Source organism: Ammospiza caudacuta, chromosome 16 (assembly GCF_027887145.1).
Source record: "Ammospiza caudacuta isolate bAmmCau1 chromosome 16, bAmmCau1.pri, whole genome shotgun sequence".
In the NCBI taxonomy this organism is placed as follows: domain Eukaryota; kingdom Metazoa; phylum Chordata; class Aves; order Passeriformes; family Passerellidae; genus Ammospiza; species Ammospiza caudacuta.
In genome coordinates, this window is record NC_080608.1 from 17,686,348 (window position 1) to 17,704,372 (window position 18,025).

The 18,025-nt window shown below is 50.5% G+C and overlaps 1 protein-coding gene across 1 annotated transcript; it reads right to left on the minus strand.

Moving 5' to 3' along the window:
* Nucleotides 1–2,409: 2,409 nt before the first annotated feature.
* On the minus strand, nucleotides 2,410–12,104 carry SPRY4 (sprouty RTK signaling antagonist 4). The gene is made up of 2 exons (XM_058815513.1): nucleotides 12,076–12,104; nucleotides 2,410–3,348 (listed from the first exon to the last, which is right to left on the minus strand). Exon 2 carries the CDS (start codon nucleotides 3,301–3,303, stop codon nucleotides 2,410–2,412), a length of 894 nt encoding a protein of 297 aa, XP_058671496.1. The 5' UTR covers nucleotides 3,304–3,348; nucleotides 12,076–12,104.
* Nucleotides 12,105–18,025: the final 5,921 nt, after the last annotated feature.

The window sequence follows — 18,025 nt, forward strand, 5'->3', positions numbered from 1 at the left end:
TGCCCTGCCTTGGGCTGGGGCAGAGCCAAGGGAGGAGGGAGGCTCACTCTGCTACACTGACCACTGCTCTAACACGTCCACGAGGCTGGGCAGGCTCCAGCACGGCTCACAGGGCTGAGATATTGAAACAAACCAACGGAGAAATAGTTTACAGCTATGTACAGTGAGAGGGAGCCCGGCTGGGAGGGCTGGGCTGTGCACATGAGTGTAGATTGGCACGGGGGCCACCATTCCAGGGCTGCCTTTGCTCACAAGGACCATGCAGCCAAGCCATGGGCTCTGCCAGTGCAGGTTTTCAGCACAATTCCCCAGGGACAGAGGGTCAGAAAGGCAAGGCAGCCGTGGGTGGAGGCCATTTGGACATGTGTGGTCCCAACAGAGGAGGGCAGCAGGTAAATACCTCTCCTGCTGGCCTTTTCTAACTTGTTTGTATCTTAGGAAAATTATTTCTTTTATTAAATACAATATCTTATACATTCAACCAACAGTTCAGCTAGTCTGGGGTTGCTTTTCCTTTTTTCTTTTCCCCTCCGGTTTGTGCAAGATAATAAATACAGCTCTGGATCCCCACCTGTGCCCACACACAGTTAGCATGAGGCTGCCCTATAGGAACTGGTATCTGGTAATGGATATTTCATCCTTTTTTCTCTGATTCAGCATGTACAAGCTAACAATGTTATAAATAGAAAAGTTGGTTGGTTTTCTTTTTTTAAATCTCCCCCATTCAATAAATATCTACAATTCCATTGAGTTAAACCCCAAGCCATCCAGCTGAGCTGAATTCTGAAACCCAAAGACACCAGAGTCCCACCAGGGTGCTCCTGCCAGCCCCTGCCCAGGCCAAAGGGATTCCTGGAAATGCTACATGAGCTCTGCCTATTGCTTGTCTAATTAGAGATGACATTTCACTGTCACTGCTGTGCATTTACTGAGGAAATCTCCCCTAATTAAAAACACCAAGAGAGACTAGGTCAGTTTTCTGCATGCAACAAGTACCTACCTACTCATTAGAGTGTTGCATGTCTGGACCAGGATTCTTGTTTAGCACCTTGTGGTTGTCAAGAGAGAGGGATCAGAGCATCCTTGGGGCAGGCAGAACAGCCCCAGGATGAGGGCAGGGACAGAGCCAATATTTCCATGATGCAAACCATGGGCCCGCTCGTTAACTGCGCTCTCTTCCTTCCCCTGGCTTCCCCTGGTGTGTGTTAACACTAAAATAAACACTAAAAGCATTCTTTACATTGAAAAAGACACTTTTGTACAGAAGAGGCAAAAGTCAAACAGCAGCAATAGGGGTGGGGGAATGTGCCGTACTTCAAGCAAATGCCATTCACCCCCAGGACAAAAACAAATCCCAGTATCTAACGAGCAAAGAAGAGCTTGTTCCAGGAGGGGAGGTACTGGATTGAGATCCCTAGAAAAATACATCTATGTGCATCGTACACTTAGGTTTGTGGGACTTCTTGCAAGAGCTGAAGAGGTTTAGAGGAGCAAACCCTGCTCATCTTTGCTTTGTGGAGGGAGTTGCATCCCCTTAGCTCTGCACCAGGAGCCAGCTGGGCCTGGGGGAAACGGGATCAGCCCCTTCCTCCTGCACAGGGGCTGCTCTGCTGAGGGAAAACTCATATTCCATCGAGTGAAACCTGATGCCACAGATCAGCTTACAGGCAGGAGGACCCGGTGTTGGTACAACTGCCTGAACACATCCCGCTGCAGTTCCTCCTGGGAGGAGCAGCCCTGCTACCATCTTGCTTTAGAAAGAGGGTCCAGACCAGTGGGGCTGGGTGGGATACACCCAAAGGGCAGAAGACCCATCAACAAATGAAATGTAGCTTCACTTCTGGTCCAAAAATCTTTGAGGGACACAGAAAGCTTTTGAGAGACACGTACTTGGTGTGCAACCAGCCCTTGGAGTGGCGTCTAGCAGCGAAGGAGGGTGGAGGGAGTTCCCCCATCACCTTCAACAGGCTGCTGGGAGCGAGCTGGGGTTTGGAAGGAGACAGGAAGCAAGTAGCCCGCCCTGAATGTGAATTCAAAGCAGCTTTTTGCAGCTGGGAATGGGGATTGGCTGTGAGGCAGTGCCTGCCAAGCGAGCAGTTAATGGTTCCTGTGGTGTGCAGGCCTGGTGAGCAGCCGTCCCTCCGAGCTGGGAGTTTTTCAGCAGCTGTACTTCATGATGTACATGGGTTTGCAGCCTTCGCTCTGCGTTATTAACATTCCTCCTTTGGCCCCATCTCTTTAAGCTGCGACCAGTTCCAAAAACCCTGAATAACCCAAAGTGCCTCAGTTTGTGGAAATAGCTCCTTCCGCTTTCCCCGAAGCCAAGAGGCCGACGCTCTCCTCAGAACACAGGTTATTAAAAAGAGCCAACACTACCCTGCTCCACGGAGCATCCTCCCAACTCCACCGTTAAAAGGGCTTTTCTGCCCCTTTGCTCTCGGGCAATGCCTTGCAAATGACACTGTTTGTGTTTTTGCACCTGCACCCGGGCCGGCTCACCCGGTCGTAGCATCTCTGGGACAGCTTGACGCAGCCGGTGGCGGGCAGGTAGCAGAGCAGGCAGGGCAGCACCAGGGACAGGGCGCTCATGAAGGACCAGCGGGCGCAGCAGTTGGACTGGGAGCAGGAGCAGGGCTGGTCGGCACACGTGCCCTCGTCGTCCTCGTTGGTGCAGTGGTAGAAGACGCCCTTGACCAGGCACATGCAGGTGGAGTAGTTGACCAGGTTCTGCGCCGAGCACAGGCACTCCTGGTTGCACACCCAGCACGAGGGCAGAGTCCGGGGCAGGGCGCACTCCTTGCACTTGCACTTCCCACAGGCCTCGCACAGCAGGAAGTGCTTGTCCAGCTCCTGGGACACGGGGCCCTTCAGCTCCAGGGGCTTGCAGTTGATGGCCTTGGGCTGGATGCGGACGGCGCGGGGGGACGACTGCTCCGCCACGGGCACCGGGGCCATGTGGTCCAGCAGCCTTTGGTCCGAGGACGTGCTGCTGCTGCTGCTGATGGAGCTGGGGCGCCCGCTGAAGGAGATCCAGGGGTGGGTGACGTCCTGCTCGCAGCGCTGCGGGGGCTGGCCGGCCGAGCCCGGCTCGTGGGGGGCTCGGGGACGCTTCTGGGCGGGCGGCTGGGCAGCGCCGGGGTTGTCGGTGTAGTCGTTCTCCAGGTGGGTGCTCTTCATCTGGTCGATGGGCAGGATGGTCAGAGGGTGCTGCAGCCGCCCGTAGGGGATCCGGCTGTCCAGCAAGGGCTGCACCATCACAGAGTTGGGGACAACGGTGATGTTGTGAGGGATCCGGGGCTCCATTGAGAAATCAGTCTGGCTGCTGAGGGAATTCTGTGCTTAAGTGTCCTGGGAGAAGGGAAGGAGAAAGAAAAGGGATGGGGGAGAGAGAGAGAGAGCACATTGTTATTGTGGTATCCTGCAATCCCAGCCCAAAAGGGCTCCTTGCTGAGGCTAGTTGCTGTGCTGAAGGTCTTGTAAGGTAAACTTGTGTCCAAGGGAGGCAGAGCACTCAGGTACAAAGTGCCTCTCTCCTCCTTTGCTACCGTGTCCCTGTCTCTGACCTTGATCATCTATAGCTCTTCCAGCCCTGGGAGGGTGGCAGGTTCCTGAAGAGCCCACTCATGGCTTTACTGAGGGAAGGAACATCTTGGGGCTACTGGTGTACATTCACATGTGGTTTTGTCAGCAAATTTCCTGCAATGATTTCTCTAAACTTTGGAGGTTTTCCCCAGTTGACCCTGTTCCCTAAAAAACCTGATGCAGGATTGTGGCTTGTGGAAGCATTGGCGTGGTACAAAGGTGCTTTTGAGCGTGGGGCTGAGCACCTGTCCTTGCTAACCAAGGACCTGCCCGTGGGAGGATGGATTGATTCTGGTGAGGAAGAGTCCTCTCTCCATCAGGAGCTGCTGGTTCCAGAGGCTCCTTCATCCCTCCCAGGGGAGGTGGAAGTGCTGGCTCAGCTCCTTGTCTGGGGTAAATCCAGGCTGGGAGCCAAGGGTGCAGCTCCCAGGGGAGTGGCCCCACGCTCAGGCTGGATCCATCACCTCACACAGGTAATGAGACACTCGTGCAGCTCACTAAGTGCACTAATATCCAGCTGAAGTGCTGTTTACCAGCGGCTCTGGCTGAGCCCTCGGTGCCGCAGTTTCTAATTTCATTGAAAGAGTGCAATTTATCCTGGAGTCAATCCAAAGATTCAGCAGTGGCGTAGGACAAGAAACCACAGGAAGTAACTAAACTTAAATCAAAGAACGGAAACGACTCGGTTCAAATTTAGAAAGTGCACATTGTTTTCTAGTAGATGTGCCATTTCCTCACGGGGTGACCTTTATTCATAAATAATATAATGCTGGAGATCAGTTGAAAGAAGGGGTGAGTAAAGCCTTGGTCGCAGGAGGGGAAAAGCTGCTGGTATCAAGAAAAAGGAAGCAGTGAACAGCTTAAGGCATTGCCAGTTGTTTGTGTTCAACAAATAAATTAACCTTCTCCAGCAGCGTGAAAGATTTGGACTTGGCAGGGCTGGTTTAACAGCTGGGCTCGATGATCCTAAAGGTCTTTCCCAAACCTAAATGATTCTGTGATTTTGTGACTTTTAATATCACAGCAGTGGGAAAAAGGAAAAAAACTGCATCCAGCTACAACCAAATAATGCACAAGAAGTGTGTGTGTGTCAATGTGTGTGAGCACATCTGCCCTAAAACACACACAACACCACAAAAATCTGAGCAACAACTGATTCCACATCCTTGGGAGAAGGAAGGGAAGCCCATTTTTACCCCCTGAGAAAAGCCACCAGAGTCCACCCTTGCGTTTGTAAATCGTTGCTTTGATGAATCACTTGGCATTTGGGGCTGGAGCAGTGCCAGTGCCCCCGGGATCAGCCAGAGCAGGGTGATCACAGGCAGGGTGGCACAGGCAGGGTCCAGGCCCCTCTGTGCCCTGCACCACACCAGCAGGAAGAAATGCTCTATTAGCAGTAATGATCTTTATTGTCATGCAGCCCTGATGCTGCTGCTCTTCCCCAGTTAAAATTCTCTGCTGGGTCTTAGCCATTCATTTGGATTTTTTTTTATTTCGTTATTCATAGCTCATTGACATCCTGACTGGAGGAACAAGAGGGTTTATAAAGCATCTCTTCCTAGTTACTGTATGTATAAAACAAAGAGAAGCAATGATTCTGACAACTATGGTGCATGCAGAGGGAAAAGAACTTGATTTTCTTTTGTGCATCAGAATCCAGTGTCATGATATAAAAAGTATTTGCTGCAAGTCAGAGTTTAGCAAAATCATCAGTTCTGTGTCGGCTGTGTGTTACATTTGCAGGGAGACTTTGATTCCACTGTTTTTTTTTTTTTAAGGAGAGAGATGCAGCTGTTTTGGTTGCCAAGAGTAAGTGCAGCAGAGCTGATCTTAGATGGAAGGTAGCTGGAGGAAATGGTGGCAGTGCTGCAGGGTGCTCCAGCCTGTCTGCTCCTCCTCACCCTGCCTTCGTGGCCTCTCCAGGGCTCTCTGCCCTCTCCCACTTGGTGCCAGCTCTCAGCAATCTGCTCTGTTCACCAGATTTCGCCTGGATCCATGGAGAACCGTTTGTTTTAGGGTGCCCTGTGTGGAGCAGGGCTCAGCCCCAGCCCTGGTGCTGCCTGTCCCCAGGGTGGCACCGAGGGGGTTCTGCATCGCTGGTGGCACTGTGGGAGTCCCTGCAGGTGCCACTCAGGCTTTGCATTAACTCTGCAGTGCCCAGCCTGCCGTGGGCCAGGGCCAGTGGTGCCATCACACAGGAATGGTGTCACCAGATGAATCTGGGGAAGGATTCGAGCCAGGCCACTCCTCAAACAGCCCCGGGCACAGACGGGGTCTCAGGCAGGCAGATGTTGAAGATGGCTTATCTGAGATAATGCTAATCAAGATTTCAGTTAATTACCACAGAAAGGAGAGGGACCCTGGACTAGACACCACACATCAGGAGAGTTAAGGATAGAAGTTTTTCATCCTCTTTTTTCATTGTAGTACAGTTTCAAATTGTCTTATTAAAAAGACAAACTATTTCTGCAGGACAAGGAGAAGGGAAGCCTGGTTCACATGGTGAACTCAAAGATAGGTGGGCACAGGATCTACTTGGATAAAACCTGTGGAGGGGAAACAGCCAAACAAGACCCATCTCTCCCCATTGCCAGCCCCCTGCTCTGGCCACAATGTCTCTCTGGCTCAATCAAAACCACCTTTAAACCACCACAGATGTGCACCCTGGCAGGTTTTGGTGCTTGCACACGTGGTCCTTCACTTTCTGCCCTGCCCTCTCCCTCCTGAGCAGAGGTTTCTGCAGTTAACTGCTCTTCGCAGACAAATGTTTCTGATATTTATGGAATTTTCCAAGGACCATGACTCCATTGCTGCTGCTGGCCTTGTCACCAGAAGTTCCAGCAGTGCAGGGACATTGCTGGTGACAGATCCAGGTCAGACCCCTCGGGTGCAGAGTGGAGTGAGCTGGGTGCTGCTCACCCTGCCAGGAGGCTCCTCTGCCCTGGGCTCTGCTCCAGGGTGTGTCTGTGTGCTCTGCTCTTATCTGGCTGGATAAGCTTTATAAACTGAATTTATAAAGCTTATCCAGCCAGATCCCAAAACAAAATTCATGTTTGGGGTAACCTGGCAGAGCTTTAGACCCTGACAGAGCACAAGAGCTGAGGGGTGCAACCTTAGGGATCTTTGCTGTCCACTGCACTAATCCTGATTACAAACTGCATTTCCATTGAGGAAAAAAAGCCATACAGCACACAAAATTAATTAATTTTTGATCACAGGTAATTACAGATGTATCACAGCATTAACACAGGCACAAATTCACTGTACAGATAGTTTTCTTAAAGTAGACAACAGGAAGAAAAATTCTTGACTATCTTCTTATACAGGGAGTTTTTCATTCTTTAGAGGCAAACAATGAGGTTCTTTTCAAGGCAGCAAACTCCCATGCAGAAAAAAATTTCTCTTCCCCCATGACTGTACAGTCACTCACCACATACAATTTTCAAGTCAAAATATACTTCCTTCCCAGGGAGTAAAATTGGACTCCAAAGTCAAGTTCATACACGTGTTGCAGTGTTTGTTCCATCTCTTCATCAAGATATGGCCAATTTAAAATTACTGTTGTACTGGTAATTGCAAGTCCTAAAGTTGTAGGAAACCAACTGTTATTGTAAAGTGCTTTGGTATTATTTCAGACTCAAAAGTTTTGTAGGGTTTTGAAATCAGATGAAATTGAAACAAAAGGCACTTTATGTTTTAGTAGGATTCTGGATTTGCCTACATCATTTTGTCCTTGTCGGCAATTCCATGAGAAAGAAAACCCTCAGGAAAACTCATTCTCATAAATGTCTTCTGAACAAGCTTGGAAAGAATAAGGTTCTGATATCTTTATTTTCAGAGTAGAGTTGGACAACAAATCTTCCAGTAACTGAAAAACAAAATGGATCTTGACTTAAAAATCCAGTGAGCGCAGAAATATCTAATGTTCATAACTAGCTGAGTCACCCACTGGTTAATAATTTTAATAAGCTCTTTCTCACATGTTTAACAATATTCTAGATGTTTGTGGTAATAAAAGAATAATAAGAGTAAGGGACTTAAATCCAGAGGAGGGTCCCATGTGGAAGCAATCCTGGGCAACCCAGAGCTGCCACATCCCCAGCAGGAAAATGGGAAAAGCTTCCCTGAGCTCCTCCTCTGCAGCCAGCACCAGGTAGAAGGCCCCACAGTTTTGCCCAATCCTTTTTGGACACAAGAAATGTCTGAAGAGAATTCAAATGTCACAGCAAACCAAAAAGCCCCAGATGTGCTGTTTGGGTGTGTTGGCTGAGAGAGCCCGGGGTGGGCAGGGAAGTGATGCAGCCACCAAACCCCTCCTGTGCTTGTCAGCTTCGTGCTCCAGATCAGGGGCCACTCATCTCTAATTAATTACACCTAATTACACCTCATGAGCAGCCTGTCCCTTCTGTTGTGTCTGACAGCACTGGTGGCAGGAGGAGCCTCAGCAAAACAAGGTTTCTCCTGGGGTGGCTGGCACTGGATTGTCCCCTCCATGTCCTGTGACATCCCTGGTGGCTCCTTTCTGGAGCCTGGCTGTGCCCTGGAACATCAGGGAGCTGCTGTCCCTTGCCAGGGGCTGGTGGCACCTCCAGGAACATCACATGTATTCTATATCTTACAAATTAAAATGGTTGTAGTGGTGCTGAGGGCATGGGGAGCACCGTGCACAAAAAGCCACCTTCTTATATTAGAATTGGTAGGGTTGGAAAAGACCTTCAGGATTGCCAAGTCCGACTGTAAAGGGAATAAAGCCAATTTGATGCTTCAACATGAATTTTCAATCACAGGTTTCCAAGAATTTCCCAACTGCTGAAGCATCACAAGTTTCTGTGAAGAAGGGATGGAGAAATTGCCATGGACTGATGGAAGGCTGAGCCCTGCACTGGGACAGGGTAAGAGCTGAGCTGCTCATCTGGGGATGTGCTTTGGGTCAGACCAGACAACTCTGAATCCTGGCACTGCAGAGGGATCACACCTGCTCTGGGGCACTGATGCTAGACCTGGGCTAGATTAAATTACAGGAAGCAATTGTTTCCTGGGAGGGTGGGCAGGCCCTGGCACAGCTGGGGCAGCCCCTGGATCCCTGGCAGTGCCCAAGGCCAGGCTGGAGCACCTGGGATGGTGGGAGGTGTCCCTGCCATGGCAGGGGTGGCACTGGATGGGCTTTAGGGTCCTTTCCATCCCAAACCATTCAGTGACTCCATTGTCAATGCAAAAATTGAATGAGTCTGTGGCAGAGCTGTGACAGTCACCCATTGACACAGAGGCAGCAATAGTTGCAGTAAATGCACTGCAGAAATCGGTTTATTTTCTTTGCTGTCTGGGACATATTCTGAAAATACAGTACAAAAGGAAGAAAACAACAAAGCATAGAATATTTAGTTTTAATACAGGAAACGATCATAATTGAAAGCAAAACATTGGAAGCGGTGTCATGCCGGGGGTGGGCAGGAACATTTCCAGGCCTGTGCAAGGCAGCAGAGCTCAGAATCGATGGCAGCCAGTGCCAAATCTGACCTGTCACCACCAGCCTGTCTCCTCTGGTGGTGCGCTTAAAAAGCATTTTTTGGTTAAAAAGCTCCTCTGGGAGTGCTGTGCAGAGCTGCACCTGAGCATTGGGCAGGGCAGGGTGCTGGGGGACAGGACAAGGTCCCCCCAAGTGATCAATAAAGGATTTGCTCCCCGGGGCCCTGCAGAGGAGGAGCTGCAGGCAAGGGAACAGATTCTGCCCCTGCCTTTGTTTGGCATTAAGGACGTGCCCCTGCCCGGGCCTGCCAGTGGTGACAGGGGACACTCTGCTCCTGGGCAAGCCAAAGGGCTCAATTAAAGCTTTTAATGAGGAAGACTACTCTCAGAGGTAGTCAAAGGAGACCTTGCAGCAAGCACATGTTTTTAATGTGGGATTAAGAATAATTCATAAGGTTGGAGTTCATTAAGACTGAGTTCGGCTGGCTGGATTTTGAGTCGAGCTGTAAATGCTTCAAAAAAAAGGAAAAAAAATGCTTTTTTCCACTAAAGTGTGTATTAATATTAACAAAATATTGACATTCATTCTGTTTGCTCCCCTCCTTAGCAGCCTTATCTAGCTAAGGCCAGCTAGAATCTTCTCTACAAGCAGTAAGGCAGGAAAAAAATTAGGAAGCTTATTAGGGAAACCTGCCATTTTTAAAACGAGACACTAAATTCTTGCCAGAGTGTGGAAATTCAGGAGCTGGGAAATGAGACCTGTAGACTTCCAAGAAGCTGTCTCTGTCCAGCTAAAGTCTGTTCCTGTGGTGCGAGTGAATAAAGCACATTTTGGCCCACTAGCATTCAGATCTCTGGGGATTTGGATTTCTCAGTCAAAGCCTTTTACTGGACAAAAACATTTATTTTAAGGTCAGAAAACTAAGCTCAGATATGATCTATTAGCTAATGGTACTAAATGATAACCTTATTGGAAGGATTGTAGATTTTCTTGAGGAAATTGCATTGAGAAAGGATAAAAAAAAACAACACTTGTGCAACTGTTTGCCTGTAAAAACACAGTTTTTACTACTGGGCTGAAGCTGAGAAGTTATATAGCAATGTGATGAATGAATTTTTTTCTTTCACATTTAATTTTATGAAAACTGTCAGAACTGGTAATTAATTATTGCTGTAGTGTTGTAAGGAATGTGAATTTTATTTCACCGAAGTCTGAGAACAGAATTTTGGTTTTGGGAGGGTAGGAATTGCTTTTTGAGATGTTGCATTCCCCAGTATGGTTTGGGAATTAGTCATGATTCCAGGAAAACAGCTTTTGTTTTGCTGTTTCAGGAGGAGAACAAATAATTTCTCCCCTGCACATACCTCATGGAGAATTTCAAAAGGACTGCAGTATTCAGAAATGGTCCTTTTAATTTTATCATCCCAATGTAGAGTCCCTTCCAGCAAGGGAAAACACAGCAGCCCATGGAAAAGGGCACATTTATCAACGAGACATCCCCAGTGGGGTTCCAATAACTGAGAACAACCCCTCCTCCTGCTATCATTCATTTTTATATGGACAAGGGGGAAGCCAGTCATCGGGATCATTGTGATTCCGTGCACAAATTGGAGCTTTATTCTTTAACCCAAAATAAAGGCAGAGAGGGGAAGCTGTAATATTGGGAAGGCTGAGTTCCTCTTTACCTAATTAAACTGCAATTTCTTGCCATGCTGTCCCCTTGGCATGGTATGGAGGAAAGGCAGCAGCTGGAGAAGTTGTAAAGAATCTAGAACGTGCCTTTTCCACTCTGGATAATGCAGGGATGCTTTTCCTTTTCTCATTCATTCTTTCCCTCACCCTTTAAAGAAAAACTTGGGGCTACAAAAGCCTGAAATGAAGCAATCAGACCCTTGGTAACTGGAGGTGAAAGAGGGAAGCCTTTTCCCCGTGATATTCCTTTGCACTGCCATTTCCAAGGTCTGCATTCCCAGTCCTGCTTTCCTCTAAGACCTTTGTGCCTTTTACATGCCCCTTTCTGCTTTTTCCATTCCCCTCCTGATAATGAATTTTCAGAACATGTCGTCTCCAGGCTTGTCTTTCTCCTGTGACGCCAGGACTGGTACCAGAAAATAAAATCCTGGCTTATCTTTGCTACGCAGTTGGTAGGAAGGAGCAGCCAGCACAGGTTTTTCCTCCATACATAAAATATTTCATGGATTAGATGAAGTTATTCCAGATACACATTTTTATTACTCATCTAGCCTTTAAAATACAGCATCCATCCAGATTTAAAACAAGTGTACAGCAAGACAGGGAAGAACAGTGATGGAATAAGGCACTGAGGCCAAAAAAATAAAAAAAAGGCTTGTATGAAATAAAATGCTGAAGAGCAAAGGTCATGCAGGAAAGATCTGACACATGAGTGGCTGATTTCTGAAGTGTCCTATTATGGAGACAGCTGAAAACTACTTGACACTCACAAGACAGGGCTTTGGAAAAGAGAGGAAATGCGGATAATCCATTCCACAGCAAGAAAGATCCAATTCTACTTGTCAGCCCAGGTGACCATGCATTTATGCTCCTTTTCGGGAAAGGAAGGAGGGATGAAGGAGAAGACATCCCATCAGCAGAAAAAAGCCACTTATTCTGCTGTAAAAGCCTGCAAACAAACCCGACCCAAGTGTGCTGAAACCTGCCTGCCATATAAGTACAGCAAATGCAGATGTTGATGGGAGAACGCAGAAAAGAGGTATAAATCAGAGACGCAGGGACACAAATGGAAATTCTGCAAGAAACAGGATATTTCTCCAGAATGCCAAGTCTCCTCTGGGCTGGGAAGCACCAGGCAGCTCTCCACTGTACATAATTATAGCTAATCACTGTTAGGAAAGTCATCGCCAGAAATATGCTCCTGATCAGCGATCTGTAAGGAGCAGTCCAACACATCTAGAACGAGCGCAGGATTTTCCCTCGGGGAGCAGGCTTGGCTTTTTTCTACTTAAAACATTTTAACAATTGCTCGCAAGCACCGATCTCGTACTTACTTTAAATAATTCAGCTAGGACCATCTCTCCATAGGCGAGTTAATCCCCCAGGCGAGGCGGACGAGGGGCCGGACCCGGGAGCAGGCTGGCAGCAGCGGCAGAGCTGCGGGCAGGGACCTGCGAGCGCGGCGCTGTCAGCGGCGGCCGCGGCGCTGCACCCGCCCGCCTGCCTGGGAAAATGGCTATTTTATGAATGGGAGGGCAGCGGCCGCCAGTGCGCATGCGCTGCCGCCCGACTCTATGAATGGGTGGGCACCGCGGCGGCAGCGCGCATGCTCCGCTGCCTTTTATGAATGGGGGCTGGAGGGGAGCGCGGATGCGGCTCCCGGGGTTTTTTTATTTCCCCCTTTTTTTTTATGAATGAAGGGCAGCGGCAGCTGCGCATGCACCGCGCCCCCCGCCCGGGGCTGGAGGTAACGGCGGGGCTGGGGGGCACCCGAGGCCGGGGGGCACCGCCGAGCCCCCTCCCCCGCGGGCCCGATCCCGGGCAGCAGCCGGGAGGGTGCCCCGGGCCCCTCGGGCATCCCCGGCCGCCGCCCCGGTGGTCGCACCCCGCCGGGAGCGGGCGAGGGGCGGCAGCGCCTCTCGCCGGGAGCCGGGGGGGGACAGGGGCACCTTCGGCTGGAGGTTCTGGCGATCCCCGCTTTGGGGTGTGTGACCACGAGTGAAACGATGGGAACGGTTCTCCCATCGTTAGCGCTCGGCTTCGTTTCCCGGTGCTGAGAGTGCGGCTCGTTCCGTTCTCCGCAGCACCGTCACACACCCGTGTCCATCCCTGTGCCTGGCGCCTGTGGCAGCGCCTGGGTGAAAACGCGAGCACAGCCCCCTCAGAGTGATGTATGTGCAACCTGTGGGTTTATTTCGTGGCTTTTCTCTCCTGAGGAGCAGAGGAGGTGGGGTAGAGCCGCAGGTTCCCCACACCCACCCAGCGCCAGCAGCTGCTCCCGTTTCATGGACGTGAGGCCATGGATGCGCTGCTCAGCTCCGCAGCCCTGCCCGTGTTTAGGTTTTTGGGGAGCCTCTCCCAGCTCCGCAGCCCTGCCCGTGTTTAGGTTTTTGGGGAACCTCTCCCAGCTCCGCAGCCCTGCCCGTGTTTAGGTTTTTGGGGAGCCTCTCCCAGCGCTCCGCAGCCAGGTCCTCGGGCTTCCCACCCATCCTTAGCCCAGCGCCGCTGCTCCGTGCCGGGGACAGCCCTGCCCGTCCCTCCGCGCTCCGGTTCCTCTCGCCCCAGGCCGGGTCTCGGCTGCAGCTGCTGCGGAAGCGGCCGCAGGTGGGGCCTCGGGCCGTGCGCTCCCCCAGGAGCCTCGCAGGCAGGTTGCTTTCCTGAAAATGCATTAATGATGTATTTTAATATCTGCGAGGAGTCATCTGCAGAGCTCAAAGCAAGGCCCTGCTCATTTCCTGCCGTGTTTATGGCATGTATATTTCAAAGCTTGCACAACACTGAATAAAACCCCGTTGTTTATTTATTTAGTGCTAATACAAACAATGTATGTTACCGCAAATACAAAACCAGGCAGATTTCTTTCTCAGGGAAGGATTTCTCCCTCCAAGAGCAGTGCTCTGAGGCTGATCATTTCCTTAGGGGTGTTTGTCTCCGAGGGCAGACACGTTTCTGAGTGGGAGCCGTATTGTGGGTCATGGGCAAATGCAATTTAACAAGGAAAGGATGGAAGATGGAGACTCCCTAAAGAACAGCTTTTCCAGAGGGTTGCATAAAATCTTACTGGCCTTCAAATCTATCAGCTGGGTGCTTTTGGAAATAAATAGGAGAAGGTTGGTAAAATGTTGCTTTGCTAGTGGTTGTGTTCTTTGTAGTGAAGTACTGCTGGAAGGAGAGGCAGGCAGAGAAATTAGATGTCTATGATTTTGGAAAGATAATGGAAGAAAATGTGATTTTTAAAAAGCTTGTATAGAAGAAAAGGTGAAAAAAACATCGTCGTGCTGGAAAGCAACTCAAAGCCGAGAGACTCAAATTCCTGAGCGCAAAAAATCTCTGATCCCATCGTTTTACAACACTGGCACAGGATAAATTCCGCACCTTGATTTGAGTGCTGCCAGTGTTCTGTAACGCCGCAGCAGTGGGAGAGTCAAGCGCTCTGAATTCAAGGCTTTTATCTGTGAATGCCGAGCTCTGTGTTCCGGGGCCGCGGGCACAATGCCCGGGGGAAGTCCTTTGTTCCAGGGGGAGCATCTCCCTGCGAGCCCCGGCCCCTGCAGAGCCGCTCTGCTGCCCGAGCCCGCACTGCCAGAGCAGCCCCGGGCACTGCCCTGCCGGCCCTGCCCTCCTGGAACCCCCGGCAATAAAACCGAAAGGGGAAACAACAATTATTGTCCAGGTGTGAAGGAGCGAGGAGGAAATGGGGTCTGGCTGTGCGGCTCTGGGGAGGGAAAAGGGGAATATTGCTGGTAGGGCTGGGGATGGATGAAACCTTTTCAGGCAGAGAATTAGGAGATTGTAAATCTTGGAGCTAAGTCATCTCTTCCTTAAGACGTACTGAAAACATGATTTGGCTAATTCTCCCCTATGGACAAAGGTGTTTCTTGCTAGACCTTAGCCTGGTTGCTGTGCTCAGGAATACATGGCTTTGGGTTTGGAATTGCGTGTGGGTTTGGAATTGTGTGTGAATTCCTCCAAGCTGCTCTTCCCCTTGGTGCCAATGCGCTGGCTCTGGATCAGGATCCAGAGGCAAAAGCCCAGCGTGAAGGTGGTGAATGCTCTGCACTCTGCAGATTCCTGGCTCCTCTGGACCCTTCTGAAACAGGGAGAGCTGGAGATGCCTGTGTGCTGTGCTGGGCTGAGCAGGGGAGGGATGGGGTGTCCCCACCTCTGCCGATGCTCTCTCTGCTCCCCAGATCTCCTCGTGCCGCTGTGAAGAGCAGGTTGTGCCTGTGGGGAGGAGGTTCCTGGTCGGGAGGGCTCTGCAGTGCCAGGGAGGAGCATTGTGTTATCCCTGTGGGATTCTGGGAGCTGAGGCTTTGAGGGAAATACCCCTTATCCCAGGACATGTAATGAGTTTATCCACGTTGGCAGTGCTGCTGATACCGAACTCTGCGCTCCTTCCTCGTGCAGGAAATTAATTGCTTGCTCATTTCATGCCCATTTAAACCCTGAAATGGCTGCAGATTTTTGATCGTGATTTCTTCTCTGGGATGAACGGTGCTGCTGCCGCACTTGCTTTGCCTCTGAAGCCCTTTAGTTGGGTTCTGGTACATCCTGGGAGCAGGCTGGCAGGGCTGGCGTGTGAGTGCTGGCAGCCAGGGCTCCCCTTGGAGCAGCTCGCTCTGGAGCGTGGTTCTCCAGCCCCGCTCTGCTCTGTGGGCTGGCACGGCTCCAGGCAGGGCGTGTGTGTCTTGGCCCAAAGCTGGCGGTTTAAGGAAATGCATGGTTCCTAATCTGCCATCAGAAAAAAGCAAATATGCAGGCAATTTAGGAAAGTGAAAGTGCAACCCCCTGGGGAAGGCACAGCTCGGGCTTCAGAGGCGCTCTGAGCGAGGAGCCGTGTTCTGCCTTCAGTCCTGGCCCACTTGGCACTCTGCTGTCTTTGAGCTGGATCAGGAGCAGATGTGGGGGCTTTATCTGCTGAGGTTTTTGTGCTCCTCCAAATCCTTTCTGGCTGGGTCGGGCCTTACGGTAACAGGGCTGAGGAAGGAGCTCCCTCCCTGTCTCAGCTGATCCTGCCTGAGCAATTTGCTGATTTGCTGACAGTGGGTGCAGGTTGTTGTGGAGGAGGTGGTTTGTAACCTTGGCCTGGCCTCTCAGAACCAAAGGATGCCCACATGGGTGGTTTTGCCATCTCTTGGTGACAGAAAGAGAAGAAAAGATGAAAATTTCCTTCTCATTATTTACTTCACCATAGCCATGCATGTTATAAATATGGAAACTTTAGATCAAATTTTCCTATTAAAAATGAAAACTGAGAATTTCAGATCTTATCACCTGTTAGAAATAATTGATAACACCTGGAAAACCGAACGTTTCTCTTTTAATCCACTGACACAATGTGCTGCTTGCATGGAAATGCATTGCTCCAGAATCCCATATTCCTGATTTTCTTGGTGCCATAGGCAGAGTAGGAAGGATGAGTCCTGCTGATAAGTGCTGCTGGATTGTGCCAGATATCTGTCATACATAAGTCAGAGCAATTGTTTGGATGTTGCTCTAGGAATTCTCCTCCCCTGGTGGATTGCAACCAGCAGTTACTGAGCTGCTCTGTCATGGAGACGAGTGAGAGGGGTTTCTGTGGGATCACACAAGTGTTGGGAAAGCAGCGGGATCGTGGGCTCTGGGGCACAGCCTGCAGTGGGAATGAGGTGCCAAACAGAAAGGAGGTGCCAGCCAGGAGCCAGCGGTGCCTGCTCAGCCGTGCAGGTGCTGAGTGCTGCTCTCATGGGGTGAGATTGGCAGAACCTGGGAGCTGATGGAGCCTGGGGCTCCCTGGGACTCCCCACCTCCCTCCAGAGCTTCCCTCTGGATCCCAGCCTGTGGCAAGTGAGAGGAGCCTGGTGCTGTGACCGGGATGGATGGCTGGGTGTCACTGCCTGGATTTTGTGTGGGTGGGAGGCAGTGCTGGGCTCACCATGCAGGACGCTCGGGGGAATGTCCCCAGCTTTGTCTGGCTGCTCTGAGGTGCCCTGGCACGCAGCAGGAGCCTCTCCTGGCAGCCAGGCCCTGGCACGGGCAGCACGTCCCCTCCTGTTATGAAATCACCTCATAAACTCTGCAAACTGCCCTGGGGCTGACTGAGAATCCTTATCTGTGCTCCCAGTGAAGCTCTCACCGCTCCTGCAGCTCAGATGAAAGGTCTGGGCTTCCTCCTCTCTTATCAGGCACCTGTTGTTGTATCCAGACATTACTCACATCCTTGGAGTCACATCTTGGTTTGCATAATTAACACCAACTGCTTCGTTTCCTTCCTTCCCTTGCAGTTCTGTGCCCTTACCTGGCTGTGGAGCCTTCGGGGTTATTTTGGGTTTAACACAGGCAATGGAAATTTGGGAGCAGCAGCTCGGGGAAGATGAGAAGATTTTAGTCAGGTGGAAGGGAGGCTCTTCAGTCTTGAGCTGGTGCTGCAGCCACGGTCTGTGGTGGGGAATTCTGTACCAATTCCTTAGGAGTGGCACAGAAAAACCTGGAGCAAACCTAAAGAGAAGTTTGTGCAGCAAATTTGGACTCAGAAAATGGCAAATCACAGAATCCTGGAATGGTTTGGGTTGGGAGGAGCCTTAAATCGCATTTTATTCCACCCCCTGCCATGGCAGGGACACCTTCCACTGTCCCAGGCTCCAAGCCCTGTCCAACCTGGCCTTGGATATATAAAGTATATAAGGGTTTTTTTTTGAGGGTTTGGGTGTTATACTTGTTTATTTTTTGTAATTATATCTGACTTATCTGGCAGTTTTAATTCCACCTGAGTGCCCCATCTTTTGCCCTTGCTTTTTGGAGTTTTGCTGCTTTGAAGATGTTTTCTGACTCTTTGCTGTGTGCTGGCTGTGCCATCCTCTCACAAGCTGAACTCAGTATATCAGAGCAATTTGCCATTCACTGGCATGCAAAATTCCACTGAATAAATGCAAATTCTGAAGCTGGGACCTGACCAGGGCTGGGATTTTCGGCTGGCTGCTGTGCAGACCTGAGCTTTGCACAGGTAGATCTCCTCAGGCCGAGGGAGAGCAGTTCCAGCCTGGCTGTGGTGGATGAGCAGGGCTCTGAGGTGCTGGCATCCCTCCTGCTGCCCACTGGCAGAGCAGCACTGCTCCTTATCAGGCACAGACTCAGTCTGAGATTTGGATTTTCCCATCATGGGCTCCAGCCCTGACACTGGACCTGCTGCTCAATCTTCTTGGAAGGGCTCTGGGTTCTTTTCCAACCTGCAGGACTCAGCCACTTGATTGTATTTCAGGGAGGGAAATATTTCACCTGTTTTTGATTGACTCGATCATCTCAAGG

Excerpts from the sequence above, each read along its gene's own strand:
- SPRY4 (XM_058815513.1), bottom strand. The coding sequence starts at position 3,303 with ATGGAGCCCCGGATCCCTCACAACATCACCGTTGTCCCCAACTCTGTG.